This window comes from Alosa alosa, chromosome 5, assembly GCF_017589495.1.
Source record: "Alosa alosa isolate M-15738 ecotype Scorff River chromosome 5, AALO_Geno_1.1, whole genome shotgun sequence".
Lineage (NCBI taxonomy): Eukaryota > Metazoa > Chordata > Actinopteri > Clupeiformes > Clupeidae > Alosa > Alosa alosa.
The window spans coordinates 1,251,974-1,266,892 of record NC_063193.1 but is presented as its reverse complement, the minus strand read 5'-3'; the positions used below and the strand labels follow the sequence as shown (position 1 = coordinate 1,266,892).

The following is a 14,919-nucleotide window of genomic DNA, read 5'->3' as shown; positions in this document are numbered from 1 at the left end:
AAGTGTTTCGTAGTCTATCAAGCTGAACTCTGACATCAAGTTTAGTTTCCCTCTGTTTGTTGCTGGGAGTTCAGGTTGTTGAATTTGTAATTGAGCAGATATGTTGAGTCTGATTTTGTCAATTTTACCTTTAAAAAAAGATGAAAACTAATTGCATTTATTAGTTGAGAGAAGTTCAGGCGCTAATTGTGAGGGGGGATTTGTTAACTTATCAACAGTTGAAAATAGAATACGAGTGTTATTTGAACTTCTATTGATAATGTTAGAAAAGAAAGACTGTCTTGCTTTGCATATTTCAGAGTTATATGGCGGAGCATCTCTCTGCTGGATTTTGCCTCCATGGTGCTTTCTTGTTTGTCCTTAACTTTCTTGAATTGTAATGGAGCAATGTCATCCATAATGTTTGCCATTTTTGCATTAAAGTGATCAAATAAGTCTTCAGAGTCTGACAGTTGACTTGACTTTAGTGAAAGTGCTTGCTCAAAGAGAGCACTTGTCTGATCATTTATGATTCTCCTTTTTACCATCATAGCTGTGTTTTGAGTGTGTGGGGACATAGACACATCAAAGAACACGCATAAATGATCAGATAAGGCCAGGTCTTTAACAGCTGTAGAGACATCGAGACCCTTTGTGATAACAAGGTCGAGGGTATGGCCGAGAGAGTGTGTTGGCCCCTGTACGTGCTGTGTTAGGGAGAAAGTATCGATTAGTGCAATGAATTCCTTGGCATAATTGTTTTCAGGATTATCCACATGCAAGTTTAGATCCCCTGATATAATAAGACAGTCAAACTCTATGCAAACAACTGATAGCAGTTCACCTAGCTCTTCAAGAAAAACTTCAAATGAAGTAAAGTCACCGAATGACGACTGATTGCACTGAAAAGACGTCTTGAAAATTGTGGCTATCCCCCACTTCTTTTATTTGCTCTGGTAGCACTCAAGAAACTGAAGTTTGGGGGAGCTGATTCGATGAGAGTAGCAGCACTGTTTGCTTGATCTAACCATGTCTCAGTTAAAAGTAAAAAATCAAGGTTGTGTGTGCAAATTAGATCATAAATTAAGAATGATTTGTTTGAAAGAGATCTGATATTTAGGAGTGCTAGTTTTGCTGTAAGTGTTGGGGAAATATGATCCATGGGGGACATCTGAGGTTGATGTGGTACGGGTAGGAGATTGGACTGGTTTACCCTATAAGCTCGATGCATTTGTGTTCCATTTCTTGTCAATACAGGAATAGAGAATGTCATGGGCTTACTGGGTCCCAGCATGTTCTCAAAACTACTGTCAGTACCATTTATATTGCAGGGACCCTGAGAATATCATGCAATACAGTCATCATATAATTGTCCCCTCCTGCTGCCATCTGTATTTTCCACTGCACATTCCATGCTATATTCCGGCTGAGAAAATGAACTAAGAGGTTGCTGCTGCTTAAGAGATCCTTCTAAACAGGGAGGGGGAGGACGAGGGGTGGAGGTGCCCCACCAGCTTCTTTGGTGCTAATGATCTTGGGCTAGTAAAACTCTGCATGGCTACTGGTAGCAGTCTCTCCATTCTTGCAGGGAACATCATGTGCTTGGGTGGGGATGGTGATGGGTATTCAGGAGATCCTGTGGAGTTTGAGTGGGTGGTGGGATGAAGGGGTGGGGATGGTGATGGGAGATTAGGGGGGTTTGTGTGGCCTGGGGAGTTTTATTGGGTGGGGACGTGATTGGGTGTGGGTGGTGATGGGAAATCAAGGAGGTTGGGGTTGAAAATTGATCCAGAGTCTCAATCTGCCTGCTGAGGTTCTGGGAAGTTTGTTGCAGATGCTCCGCTTTCAGCATGTATTCCAGTAGTGTATTCCATGTTGTTGTGTCTTTGTGGGGAGGGGTATTGGTACTGGTGTTACAACATGACCCTTCCTTTCTGATCCTCTCAGCAGCTTTGATAGGTGCTATCTCCTCATGCTCATCACATCCATTTGTTTGCTGAGATTCCAGGGAGTTTGACGCCAGTGATTGACTTTGAGTCATTTTAGCAGCACCCATCTTATCTTGTCCAGTGGACATGGCTTGGCATTGTTGAGCTGGTTGTTTATGTTTCTCCAAGGTCTGCATTTCAGTGCAGGCTAGCGGGTGGTTATCAGAGGGCCCCACAGCAGGGGAGGTTGGGCATATCTCTGTTTCAGCCTGTGCAGAGTGTTTTGGTTTAGGTGAGTTGTTGATGTCATCCGCTTGTTCCGTCTGTATGGCCACTGAGCGCTTATCAGAGGCTCGGCTCAAGGTTGGCAGAAAAAATGTTGGGTGCAGGAGAGAGGTGATAGTATTCGGTTAAGATCTTGGCCCCAGTCCAACTCAGCTCTGTGCTATTTGGTCTGAAGTATTCCCTGCGATTCCAAAAAAGGTTAAAATTGTCAATAAAATTCATCCCAACTGAAAAGCATGTTTTTGCGAGCCAGGTGTTTAAACTGAATAGTCTGGAAAATACAAAGCTTCCCTCTGCTGGGAGTGGGCCACTGATGAAAATTTGTATTCCAAGCTCATATAGGGCCGAGAAAAGTTCCTTGAAATCTTCTTTGACATACAGCTGTTCTCTGTAGATGTCATTTGCTCCAACATGCACAATGATGCTTTGATAGTTGCATATTTTGACACCAGTTCTGCAAGCTTGTTTTTTGTGTCAGACACTGAAGCATTTGGGAAACAACATACAATCATCCTTTCCCCATTTATATGTCTCACAGCAGAGTCGCCTAGAACGAGGGTTGTGGGATGAATAGGTGTCGAGTGCTGCTGCTTATCTGTGCCCATCTTTCTATTGTTGTGGTTTGATCGCTGCCTGCTTTGGGTCTGTTCCCTGGGAAATTCCTCTCTCACGTCCCGGAGGCATTCAAATCTGTTCCATAGTGTTAGGGGCTGTGGGCTTCCCTTAGGACCACAAGCCCTATAGTAGTTTGCTGATCTGTCTGTATTTCTGATACGAGGACTGAAGTTAACATCTGAATTTACTGGTGCTGAGGTACTTATACAGTTCTTGTATTACGTTTTTTGTTTTTTGGTCTGGCACCTTGCCTTACCAAGGCTCTGTACTCACATTTCCCTTTGAGAGGTCGATGCATTCATCTGCTCTATTAGCAGTGATACTAGACTGCTGGGTTACATTCTCTGCATTTCCAGTAGTTGCTGTACTCACTTCATGAGATGCCTCTCGTAGTTCATCTGTCGTTGGGAAGGGCATGCATCTTTGATTCCAAAGTAGAAATCCTCTGTTCTAGCTCAGTACATTTTCGGCATGATCTCCTGGGTCTCTGGCCGGAGGAGCGCATTTTGTTTTAATCCAACTTCAAGGTGAATTGCCGTTCAGTTTTTGCTCGTTGACTTGGCTGGCTCATTTAAAGTAAAAAACTAACCACAAGTTTCAGATTTAAATGTACTGGTTTCACTGTTTTTGCTAAACTAGCTTGTAAATGAAATAAAAGAATGAAAAAGAGTGGAAATTGCTAAAAGGATAGGTGAAGCAGGAGCAGTGTGAAATGCGTCCTACTCGCTTGAGTAGGAGTTGAGTCAGCAGTTGAAGTTTCCCTCACAAACTCTGATTTGGTCGCTATAATGTAGCTTATTCCAAGCTGAGCCGTTTATGAGCGTTTAGTCCTAAATGAAAACGATTCAAACTCTCTAGCCACTCACTCGCAATTCACTGACGTCAGGTTCACTTAAAGGAGCCACACATACTGTAGGGCTAGGCTACTGTTATGTTGTTGACTGCCGTACTATTGAGGACTATTATGAGTTCTGTCCATCATTTGGTGGTAGGTAAAATTACTGCAATAAAATTATGCTTATTAAATGCTTTCCCCAAATCACTTTTCACAATTTTTTTTCAAGAGTAATATTATCGGTTATCGTATCAGTATCGGCCACAACAAACCAATAAATATCGGTTATCGTTATCGGCCCTAAAATTCCATATCGGTGCATCTCTCCATACATAATACATACATACTGTACATACATTATCATCCGTCTGTATGAAATTGCTGGTGGGTGGTGGAGTGGACAGTATTGTCAGATTACAGTGGGCAGTGCTTCGACAGCGTCACTCGCGGTCCGCGCGTGGGATCACGCGGCTTTAATTTGTATTTTCACAGTGAGACGCTGCAACAAACCAAACAACGGTAGATGGCTCAAGTGAGCAGGGTGTCTCATAAAAAGAAATGGAGCCTGGAACCGCGAGAGAGGCTACGCGTTTGACGGCAATGAGTTGTTAACAGACATGAACCAAGACATATAGCCCAGCAGCAATCTAGGGACTGTTCGTTATTTATTGAAGGGGCCACCGGAGGAATTTTGAGTGCTTCAGTCAAAAGTTACATGACCCTCCCTTGCCTGCTAGAAATTGTTCAATGACCCTCCAACAGAATTTTTAAAAAAGACATGACCCTCCCCTGCCAGTTGTCGTTGTCTTCCGCCCGCGCTGCTTTGCGCCACAGCCACACACCGTGATAACGTTCTTAAATCAATCTTTCCCGTGAGCTTGCATGCTACTAGTCCTTCCTTTTCAAATGTGTTGCGCCTGTTTGCACAATTTCACAAATAATCATATGTGATTAATAATATGACAAACTAGATGTACCGCATAGCGGTACAAAATATGACTGCCGCTCAGTCCTGTACATCCGTTCCGCGAAAAGAAATCACACTTCAATTTGTCTCCATATTTTACTCCATCCCCCACTCTTGAAACTTTTGTGTATGCTTGTTTGGCATGCCTGAGTGTGTGTGTGCGGCTGCACAGAAAGTAGCCTACTGGTGCTGAAAAGGTGAATAGATTGTAGAATAGCCAAAGAAGATGTAGCATTGTTATAAAACCTTTAAAATCTCTAAACAATCACAAGTAGGGCAGTTCATCACAGTTCATCCATTGCAAATGGATTGATGAAAGGTCACTTACACCTGTAGGCTACATTGTATTTGGGAAAAGCAAAAGGTATCAGCATAATGTTATTTATTTTTTTATTTATTTATTTATTGATTTATTTATAAACAAAAACATCTCTGTCAGTTCCATGCCGTTTTCAACAGCTATCAAAAACAAAGGTCATTTTTGGATGGATGGATTTTTTGTGAATGTTTCTTCTTCTACATAAGATTTTAGTCATCTTTAGTTCATGTTATACTTTATTGTCAAATACACAAATTAAGTAACAGTAGTCTGAAACGTTATTGTTATTGAAATGCTGTTTTACATCTAACCAGTGGTGCAAATTACTGACATGTCCAAATGGGCCTTGATGAAATGCGTCGCTAGACTGTAAATACCCATTTTAATGGGCCAAAGTTGAAGAGCTGTTGTCCGTTATTGTTCGTGCAAATATAGGCTGATTCATGTTCCCTTGAATTGTGTAACTGAGGTCCATGGCTAGTCTGGCTTTCACCAGACCAAGCTCAATCTTTTAAGAAATCAAAAAATAAATAGCGGGCAGATCAGACTGGGTTCACCCAGCCTAGTCCATTGGCACCCGATATTGTTTAATTTTCCGATTGAGATATCCACGCTCTGGCTATTCTAAATGCAAAAATGCATCAGGGAGTTATGACAAAACTGTAACTAACAAACTAGATCCTAATAGAAAGCTGTTGGCTTCCCTAAGCTACAGGTAGGCTTATAAGGTAGGCCTATTTACAACATAAATTGTCAATAGGCTATGCTGGCGACACAAATAAAATCTCCTTTGGAAACCAATGGCTCAATGGCCTTACAGTATCAAGTGGACTTAAACTGCCATATCGTGGCGAAAAGTTGTAATAAAATTCACGCAGCTCCATGAGTCAAGGAAAGCGCGAATGAAGTAGCCACTTCTAAATGGGACCCACTACACAGTAGCTTAAGGTGTGTTGCTAAAGCAGCCATAATGAAATGAAGGTGTCATTGTTTGGATACTTCACACACACATGCTTTTTAATTTCACAGACTTCAACTACCAAGCTGGAATCAAAGCACATCGATTCCCCTCTCACACCCTGCACGCACTTAAAACAAAATAAACAGGCGTCTCAGTCTCGCGCATGTATAGGCAAAACTGTAACAGACCGGTGTAACGTTGGTAAATCTTCCATTGCACAGAATGATTTTTGTAGCACGTGCAACAAATGACAGTCGAAAGATACAATTACAGTGCTGCTATACATTTGCTTGGTATAACCGCATTTATAGTTTTCTACAAATGCAATAAATCAAATTGGGCTCCATCACTCAACCAGCGCTAACGGTAAAATTACCTAGGTCCTTATTGATATTATAAAATGAACGTACCTGCAGTAAAAACCAAGCATGTCCGATAAACATCCTCAGATTTATTTCGGCTTCAAGAAGAAATGGGAATTACATTTCATGTGAACATCGTCCTATCCTTATTAAACGTTCTCTGCGGTAAACTACAGTCCTTAGGAAGTCCTTTTTCCAACCTACTTTTAACTTTCAACAAAATTACGTCTCACTGCAACGATGCGCCATCTAGTGGACAAACGACTACTTATCGCCAATACTGGAAATGCAGCCATGATGATGAATATTTATTTTGGCTTTTTTTTAATCCTACTGAATTTGTAATTATGTATCGGCCGTTCTAATACCGATAGTATGTGGGTGCCTGTGTGTGTGTGCATGTGTATATGTGTGCACCGCCATCTACAGGCCAATGAGTGTACAGTCACTAAATGTACACATAACCTAATTTTTTTAGACCCCCCCCATGGATGAAATTCTACGAAACTTGACATACCCCCAGAGAATGCCAGGTCAATCATACACATAAAATTTGCTGCAGTTCTGAACATCTTAACTGAAGATAGGGGCGATTAAAGCAGAATAATATTGCATTTTCATTTTTTACCGGGGGGTGCAAATCACAAAAGAGTGATTATGGGCCAGGTTGATGTGGGCCCTTGAGACCAACATACCATAAAAGATTCTTCATCCTCAGTGCCACGGTTCAGGTAGTTATTTAGGAAAAACTGCTTTTTTTGCGGTTCGGGGGGCCCAGCACTTTTATTTTTCCGTTAAAGTTTAGTGGGGCTACATACCCACCAAATGTCATGTGCCCCGGTGGTTCGGTGTCCCGGGTATCGTTGACCAAAAATTCAGGAAGTAGATGGGGGACCGCTTCACTAGTGGCGGTCATAATAATAGTACATCGGGTGGCGTAGCAGGCTATCTGTTCAAGTCATAGCCTAGGTGACACAAAATGAATGACCTCCCCTGACAAGAGTTCACGATAGTAAGAAATTGTCTACATTGATGCACGGAAAGAACACAGCCTACGCTTCTCCGAGATCTCACAATATCATTCGCTAGCGGCGGTCATAATAATCCCTGTGCACGGGGACCGAAACAATGCATGCCAACTTTTTCCGTGTTTCTCACGTATTTTAACTTCCCCCCGCTGTCTTGCCGTTTTAATGTTTTCCCGTAGAATATCCCATATTTTAATACTCACATAACAGCCCTGCCATCGGGCCTGTCTCAGTGTTGCCTTGTTGCTACCCCTTGCCCTTCCAACGAAACAGATGTCCTCAAATCATCGTTTTCCTTGCTTGAAGGCGAACTTAGAGTGATGTTAACTTATTTAAGATTAACGGCGTGATTGTCGTGAGAGCGCGATTCATTGGCGCTTTCATGTTCGACCTTATGTCTACGTGCACACCTGAGGCTACTCAGCTACTAGAGAAAGAATTTCCCCTGTTTGTATGTTCACTCCAAGTTAGCCTACCATAACTTACCAACTCTGCACTGTAGAGCCTAACTGGCTATTAATATTTTTCTGTGAAATAAGCAAATGTATTTGTTCAACTTTATGAAGCAGAATTACGCACTAGGCTAAAGGACAGATGTATGTTATAGTGACAAAATATTAACTTTCAGTGTTTTACAATGTCTTTGTCATGGGGAAGTTTTTTTCCCCATGCATTTATTCTAGGCTACTGTCAGTGACTGCCGTGAGAGAAGCGGGTTCTGTGTTTCGTTCATGTCAGTGACTGACGCGAGAGAAGCAGGGTCTGTGTTGCGTTGCGTTAATTTATTTTCAATTGGACATGCCGTGCCGTGTCGTCCACAGCTCAGTTCTGACAAAGCCGAATTTACTCCTTTTGAAACAATCAGTGCACGCGTTTGTATGGTTATATTGCTTGACAGGGGGGATCCCAAGCAGCTTTCAGCCATAAGGCTACTTTGAGAACATTTCCTAATTCACCCGACACTAATATTCAAAATGTTGAAAACTATTTCGGCATAGCCTATTAACTGACCACCCGATTCACGTTGACTGGGGGGCAGGGGGGGCCATCAGACATTTGTGCCCAGTTAATCCGGCCCTGCCCCCAACAAATCACACCTTCCCACCAGCTGTGACAGCTTAAAAGAAGTCAAGAGGACTCCTAACTCACAGACCTATTCACAAACCCGGTTTTGTGGCATTTAAGCCTGTTTTGAAATCCTATGCGGCTACAGGAGCTTCCAATCGTGAGGAAGCAATTTTGCATTGTAGGCATAACTAACATGCAATAACGCCACCAACAACAACCAAAACTAGGCTCATTGTCAACATGTAAATTAAATGTAACATTATTGTGAATCAAATTAAAATGTTCTCTTTTGCAAACGTAGGCATAGTAACAGATTAATTTAATAATGTTACAAAGATACTACATCAATCCATTATGTTTCATTAGGCTACTAGGCTATTTGTTTTGCCTTACTCTTGATTCATTTAGGCTAGGCCTTTTTATTCAGTTATTCATCATCTTCTGTCCTTGTGTAGCGCGCATTCTCAGACCTGTCACCTGCCACTCATCGTTAAAAGGGAGGTGTTTGGAATCATTCAGCGTTACAATCATCAGCCAATCAAGGTGGTCACTTCAGTCAAGCTCGTGCATGAGTAATAACGTCATCCATAGCAACGAAGACTCACTCACTCTTAGACTGTTAGTCAAAGATTCCAGAGCGCTCAGCTCCAGAATCTGTTCAGGAGTTGTCATTTTTCCTTACTAAGAGTAGCCTAGGTCTGAAAGGCTTTGTGAATAACTTAATAAGAGAAACTCATATAGCTAAAATCTTTTATTGCTATTTAGGAGTAGCCTACTCCTAGTGGTAAGATAAAAGGCTTTGTGAATATGGCCCCTGGTGTCTAACCCAATGCATAGCCTACTTACACAAAATAATGGTCGAATATTAGGCTACTGATGATCATTGTTATTTAAGAACATGCAGAGCACCAAAAACATCTTGCTCGTAAAAAATCATCATATCTCACGTTGTGGCGGGTCTGTTATTTAACATACTTACTGTAGGCTGGTTAGCACTCTGGACTTGTAACCGGAGGGTTGCCGGTTCGAGCCCCGACCAGTGGGCTGCGGCTGAAGTGCCCTTGAGCAAGGCACCTAACCCCTCACTGCTCCCCGAGCGCCACCATTGTAGCAGGCAGCTCACTGCGCCGGGATTAGTGTGTGCTTCACCTCACTGTGTGTTCACTGTGTGCTGTTTGTGTTTCACTAATTCACCGATTGGGTTAAAAGCAGAGACCAAATTTCCCTCATGGGATCAAAAAAGTATATATACTTATACTTATACTTATACTTATACATAGGCTGCGCAAACCACAGGCCTTTATTTTGGGCAAGCCTGCATTCGAGGCAGGCCTTCTGTTGAAGAATTTTATATAGTATATAAAACAGTAATCCTCCTGCCCCCGATACCACAGCTGTGGATAGTGTGGAATGCAAGTAATAACACAATTCAATGTGTGTCTCAATTGTCCCCCGCTGACCACCTCACACATTTCTCTAGATTTTGCAACGACCTTACATGACACAATGCCATAAAATGCCAGTGTTTAGGACACCGAATAATGTTTGTAATGATACCACTTAGGCCTACGTTCAACAGTAACATAAGTGTAATGAGCTATTCATTGTCGAAGGTGCATGGTAAAGTGAAATTTGGCGGTGTCACGTCTGCCTGTCACAGACGTGGGGAGCTGAAGCTTGGGGTACAGTTACTACAGTAACAGTATTTTATTTTACTTCTTATGGATTATATATATTTTTTCAATTTTATAAAGGCTTTGTTTGAATGCTGTTGGAACAAATAGTAGTTGATTATAAAGGCAACTTTCTGTTGCAATATTCTGTGTGTTCTGGACTGCAGGTAACTTGTTAAGCCAGTGGTTCTCAAACTTTTTCTTTCATTCCCCACTTTGATCAAGGAGGCATTGACTGATGATAGTGGAGATAACGTGTTATCCCGAGGCCTTTGCAAGTCAGCATTGCCGACGGTAGTCTACCCTATTAAAAATATAAGTTTTCAATGTCCCAAACGGAGAGCCATACTTCATTGTTTTAACAATCTCTATGTTACTCACCAAAATGTAGGTATGGGAACATGGTGAAGTATCCAACTGTCGTGTGTTAAATTATTGTGATTACGAGCCAGTGGTTTTCAAACATTATGCATGACTCGGACATCTATGCAACAGACTCATATTGTCCTCGCACTCGAGAGCTTCGTGCTAAGTAATAAGCGTTGAGTCGAGATGTTTGTGTGAATGAAACGAAGCGTATAGGCCATAGTGTGACATGCGTAAACCAATGGTGTAGAGATGACGCCACAGGGTTTTATTTAAGAGAGCCTACGTTTGTATGTAGGCAATTTATATTCACAATACTTAGGCCTACTAAAATAAATAGTATTTTATTTGTATTGGTTGTTTAGAGTTAAAAAAAAATCGGTCGGTCTTAATGCAAGTTTACAACCGGCAAGTCGGTCGGACTAAAAGGGGAAAAAAATAAATATTTGGTTCGGTTCTAAATTGACAGGGTCGGTCGGGTTACGGCAAACGAAAATATTTTTAAGGATGGCCTGGCAGTGTTTTTTTGCGCGTCTGCAGAAGTCAGCCAAATATGAATGTAATTCTGCGGCATAAAGCAGATATATTTGTTTATTGTACAGAAAAATAAAAATGACTTCATTAATGTCAAGCAGTCAATTGACTACATTGCAATCAAGAAGTAGGGCAAATTAATTTACGAAACCAAAACGTGGGTCATAGTTGTCTAAGCCTCTATTGCGTAGCCTGTTAAAATCGTCGCCAGATAGTATTAAATCGGCAACAACATTGTTTTCTGCAGAAGCCTACCCAAGGCTACAGATTAATTCTGAACAGTTATTTCTCTACTGGCTCAATTATCACACCACTGTTTTGATTTGTGTAGCTGCGTTACCCCCAACACTGACAATAATGTAGACAGCAAATTTCGATTTTGATTTTCGTTACCACCGTGTAGTCAAGCCTTAAGACATACCCAAGTAGCCTAAATCGAGGTAATGTTTAATTATGCATGATTTATTTTGTTATTGAATTCGTAAGCTGGGATTACTCTCGGCAAGTCTCCTGCTTTTTCAGTAGGGGCGGCAGGCAGAGCGACGCACAGTGGCTGAAAGTGGTACTAAAGCTTCACGCAGCTTCACGCCTCGTAATGCGCGACTGAAGTGGTCATTTGAAAGCCATGCCCACTGTAGATGTGGCAGTAAACCAGATAGCACCTTGGAGGACTGTGAGAGGTCAACTGGACTGGCTGACTAGAGAACACCCAAATTTCCATTTTGTTGCATTCATGATGCAGCCTTGACTCAAATACAGGAATACAAAGAAAGTCATTTTACTTTATGATTTATGATTACCTCATATGGTGTTAATACGTGAAGTTTAAAGTTATACAGTAATACAAAGCCACATTACATTTTAGACATTATATAAAACATTATCAACTACCTCAATGGCTGTAAAAGTTATTTCTACTACTAACTGCACCAGTTAATGGAGAGTTACTGTTGTATTTTCCACAGACTCAGATACTGTATCAGTAACCTTGTTATCGAGAATTGTAGAAGGTTCCATTAAATTATATACATACAGATACATTACAAAGACCGTTTAACTTGTATCGGTCAAATATAATATTATTAGTGTAGTTTCCATGGATAAGATCAATTAAATTAAGAAATGATAAATAGCATTTTTTTGCCTTATGCTTGCAGATAGAGAAGTTCTTCCCTCACATTCTTGAGAAAGAGAAAAGCCGTGAAGAAGGCGACCCATCATACTTGACAGCTGAAGAATCCATATTTGCCAGAGAGTGAGTTGTAAAATATCAATTGTCTGGTAAATATGTTGTATGAAGATGGTGATTATGATGATTATGATGATTATTATTATTATTATTATTTTGTCTTTGAACAGGTATCTGGTTAACACAGAGAATTATATGAATAAAGTGGCTCTGAAACACATGCCTCCCAACCTGCAGCATATGGACATGCTTAAAGCTGGTGAGTATGGAGAAAAAAATTGGGGGAAAGTTCATTTAAGTGACATATTTCAAGTCATTTTTTTTTTATCTTTATTACGACTTACAGCTCACGAAAAACCCAAAATTAGTATCTCAAAATATTAGAATAAGTATATATAAGTATATATACTCTTTTGATCCCGTGAGGGAAATTTGGTCTCTGCATTTATCCCAATCCGTGAATTAGTGAGAAACACTCAGCACACAGTGAACACACAGTGAGGTGAAGCACACACTAATCCCGGCGCAGTGAGCTGCCTGCATCAACAGCGGTGCTCGGGGAGCAGTGAGGGGTTAGGTGCCTTGCTCAAGGGCACTTCAGCCGTGCCTACTGGTCGGGGTTCGAACCGGCAACCTACCGGTTACAGGTCCGAAGTGCTAACCAGTAGGCAACGGTTGCCCCTAAACAGGATAATATACACTGCCTGGCCAAAAAAAAGGTCACCACCTGGATTTAACTAAGCAAATAGGTTAGAGCCTCCCTGTGGGGGCAGTGCTTTGATCTAGGGTTGCTGCAGTTGGTCAGGTCTAGGTTGAGCAACGTTATGTGCACTGTTACAGCACTGTTAAGATCTGATTTCTGATTTCTTCACAGTGCCTAGGCCCTGTCTGGACACTTTTGTATTTCTTAATGTGAAAGAGAGACAGGAGAATATTCTAGTGGAGCCTGAAACTGATGAGCAAAGGTAGGCAACTGGTGTAAAGATGATTGAATTCTCTATTTGCCATCTCAAACATAGGGATGTATGGACCTTTTCATGACGGCCCTTACTGTTCGTCACATCATTAACTGATTTCTTTGAGTGAATTTGTTAATGTGAACTCACAAACCCGTTTGTAATCTCTTGCAGAGAATATGTTGTGGACCTGGAGAGAGGATCTCAACATCTGATGCGTTATCGCACCATAGCGCCCCTAGTGGCCAATGGAGCAGTAAAACTTATGTGATGGATACTTGTGTTACTATACTATGTGTTGCTGGGACTCATGATGACGTTTATATTTTGCACTGGAAGTAAATGAGTTGGTCACAAAATAAATAAAAAATTATGTCAGAGCCTAACTTAACCAATAACCAATTTATTTCAGCCACAAAATTAAACAAAATTTAAGGTATTTCAACACTATATAAGCATATGTTGTGCTCAATAGCTCTAAATGCAAACTGTTCTTTAAGCAAGTCTGCAGGCAGTTGAATGGAGCAGGATCAACACTGCTCTAATAGGTTAGCCCTTGACATCCCCGGCATCGTCCGCATTACAATACAATACAAAAACAACATTCAAGCCACTGTAACTCTTTGTCAGTACATCACACAGTCACTCCTAAGTAGATTATATGCAGTGTCGGACAAAAAAAAATTAAAATGGGGCCACAAGTTAAGTAAATTAACCACAATAGCACTATGTTCTGGTCTCATGGCAGGCTATCCCTCTTCTTGGACCATATGTATCTAAGGATGAAATTACACTGGCAGGACTTGAATGAAAAAGAAGGTGGAGAGTTTTTATTGCAGCTTCCATCTCAATTTTTATTTCAGTTTAACCATTCTGCCAGTTGTGCATAGGACAACCATAATGATGATGATGATGATAATAATAACAATAAATATAGCTGCAAGCAGCAATGAGGGGGGCAAGCAGTCAAGTAGGAGTTGCCATGGCAATTCAATGCTGTTATATCAAGACATATGGCTGTAAGCAGTCACAGCAAGTTTCATGTCTAGCAACCAAAGATTGGCTGAGATATAAAGTCACTTTCTGTTTGGCAGCTTTGCTGCCGATTTTGATTGGCTTTGACTGGCAAATTTATTCTGTTGTTTCAAGATGGGGTTGTGAGTCCACATACCAAGTTTGGTTTCTATACATGAAAGCGTTGATGACATATGAACCTACTTCCTGTGATTATAACATCACCACCATAGTGGTCAATTTCTTGAACATCCTCTTAATTGGGTACTGGGGCCATGTAGTTTGGGTTTGATACGTGAAAGCTTTGCTGAGATATGAGCTCTCTTCCTATTTGGCGGCTTCACCACTGATTTCGTTTGGCTGTGACGGGCAATCAATTTTTAAAAATGGCTCCAGAAAGTAATGCATGTGTGAGCGATGGTGTGAAGATCATGTGTGTCAAGTGTGGTAATGATCGGAAAAAATATGTGAACTGTTGAAAATGTTTTTGTGTTTGTGACAAATTCCAAATGGCTGCCGTATCGATTTTTTTAAGGCATGTGTTGGCATTAGGACCTGCAACAGTACTAACAAACACAACCAGTGAGTTTTAATTCCAAACACATCAACAGTTAGTTTTTCTAATTGCATTGCCCCCTTTCGAGTGTCCTCCTAATGGGGTTTTGAGTCCATATGCCGAGTTTGATTTTGATACATGAAAGGCAGTGTTGGGTTACATTAAAAAAGTAATGTAATTACAGTAATGCATTGCTTTTTGCTGTGATGCAGTAATGTAAGGCATTACCAATACAATTTCAGTAATATTTTACTCTGTACAATTCTCAGTAACTTAAGTTACTT

At 41.0% G+C, this 14,919-nt stretch overlaps 1 protein-coding gene across 3 annotated transcripts in view; it reads left to right on the top strand.

Moving 5' to 3' along the window:
* gins4 (GINS complex subunit 4 (Sld5 homolog)) overlaps positions 1–13,451 on the top strand; it is a 43,588-nt gene extending 30,137 nt beyond the window's left edge. For all 3 annotated transcript variants that reach the window (XM_048243074.1, XM_048243073.1, XM_048243075.1), the window contains 4 exons: positions 12,078–12,175; positions 12,280–12,368; positions 12,984–13,074; positions 13,240–13,451. In XM_048243074.1, the coding sequence (XP_048099031.1) occupies positions 12,078–12,175; positions 12,280–12,368; positions 12,984–13,074; positions 13,240–13,336 (375 nt within the window). In that variant the 3' untranslated portion in view covers positions 13,337–13,451. The remainder of the gene's footprint in view (positions 1–12,077; positions 12,176–12,279; positions 12,369–12,983; positions 13,075–13,239) is intronic.
* The last annotated feature ends 1,468 nt before the right edge of the window (positions 13,452–14,919 follow it).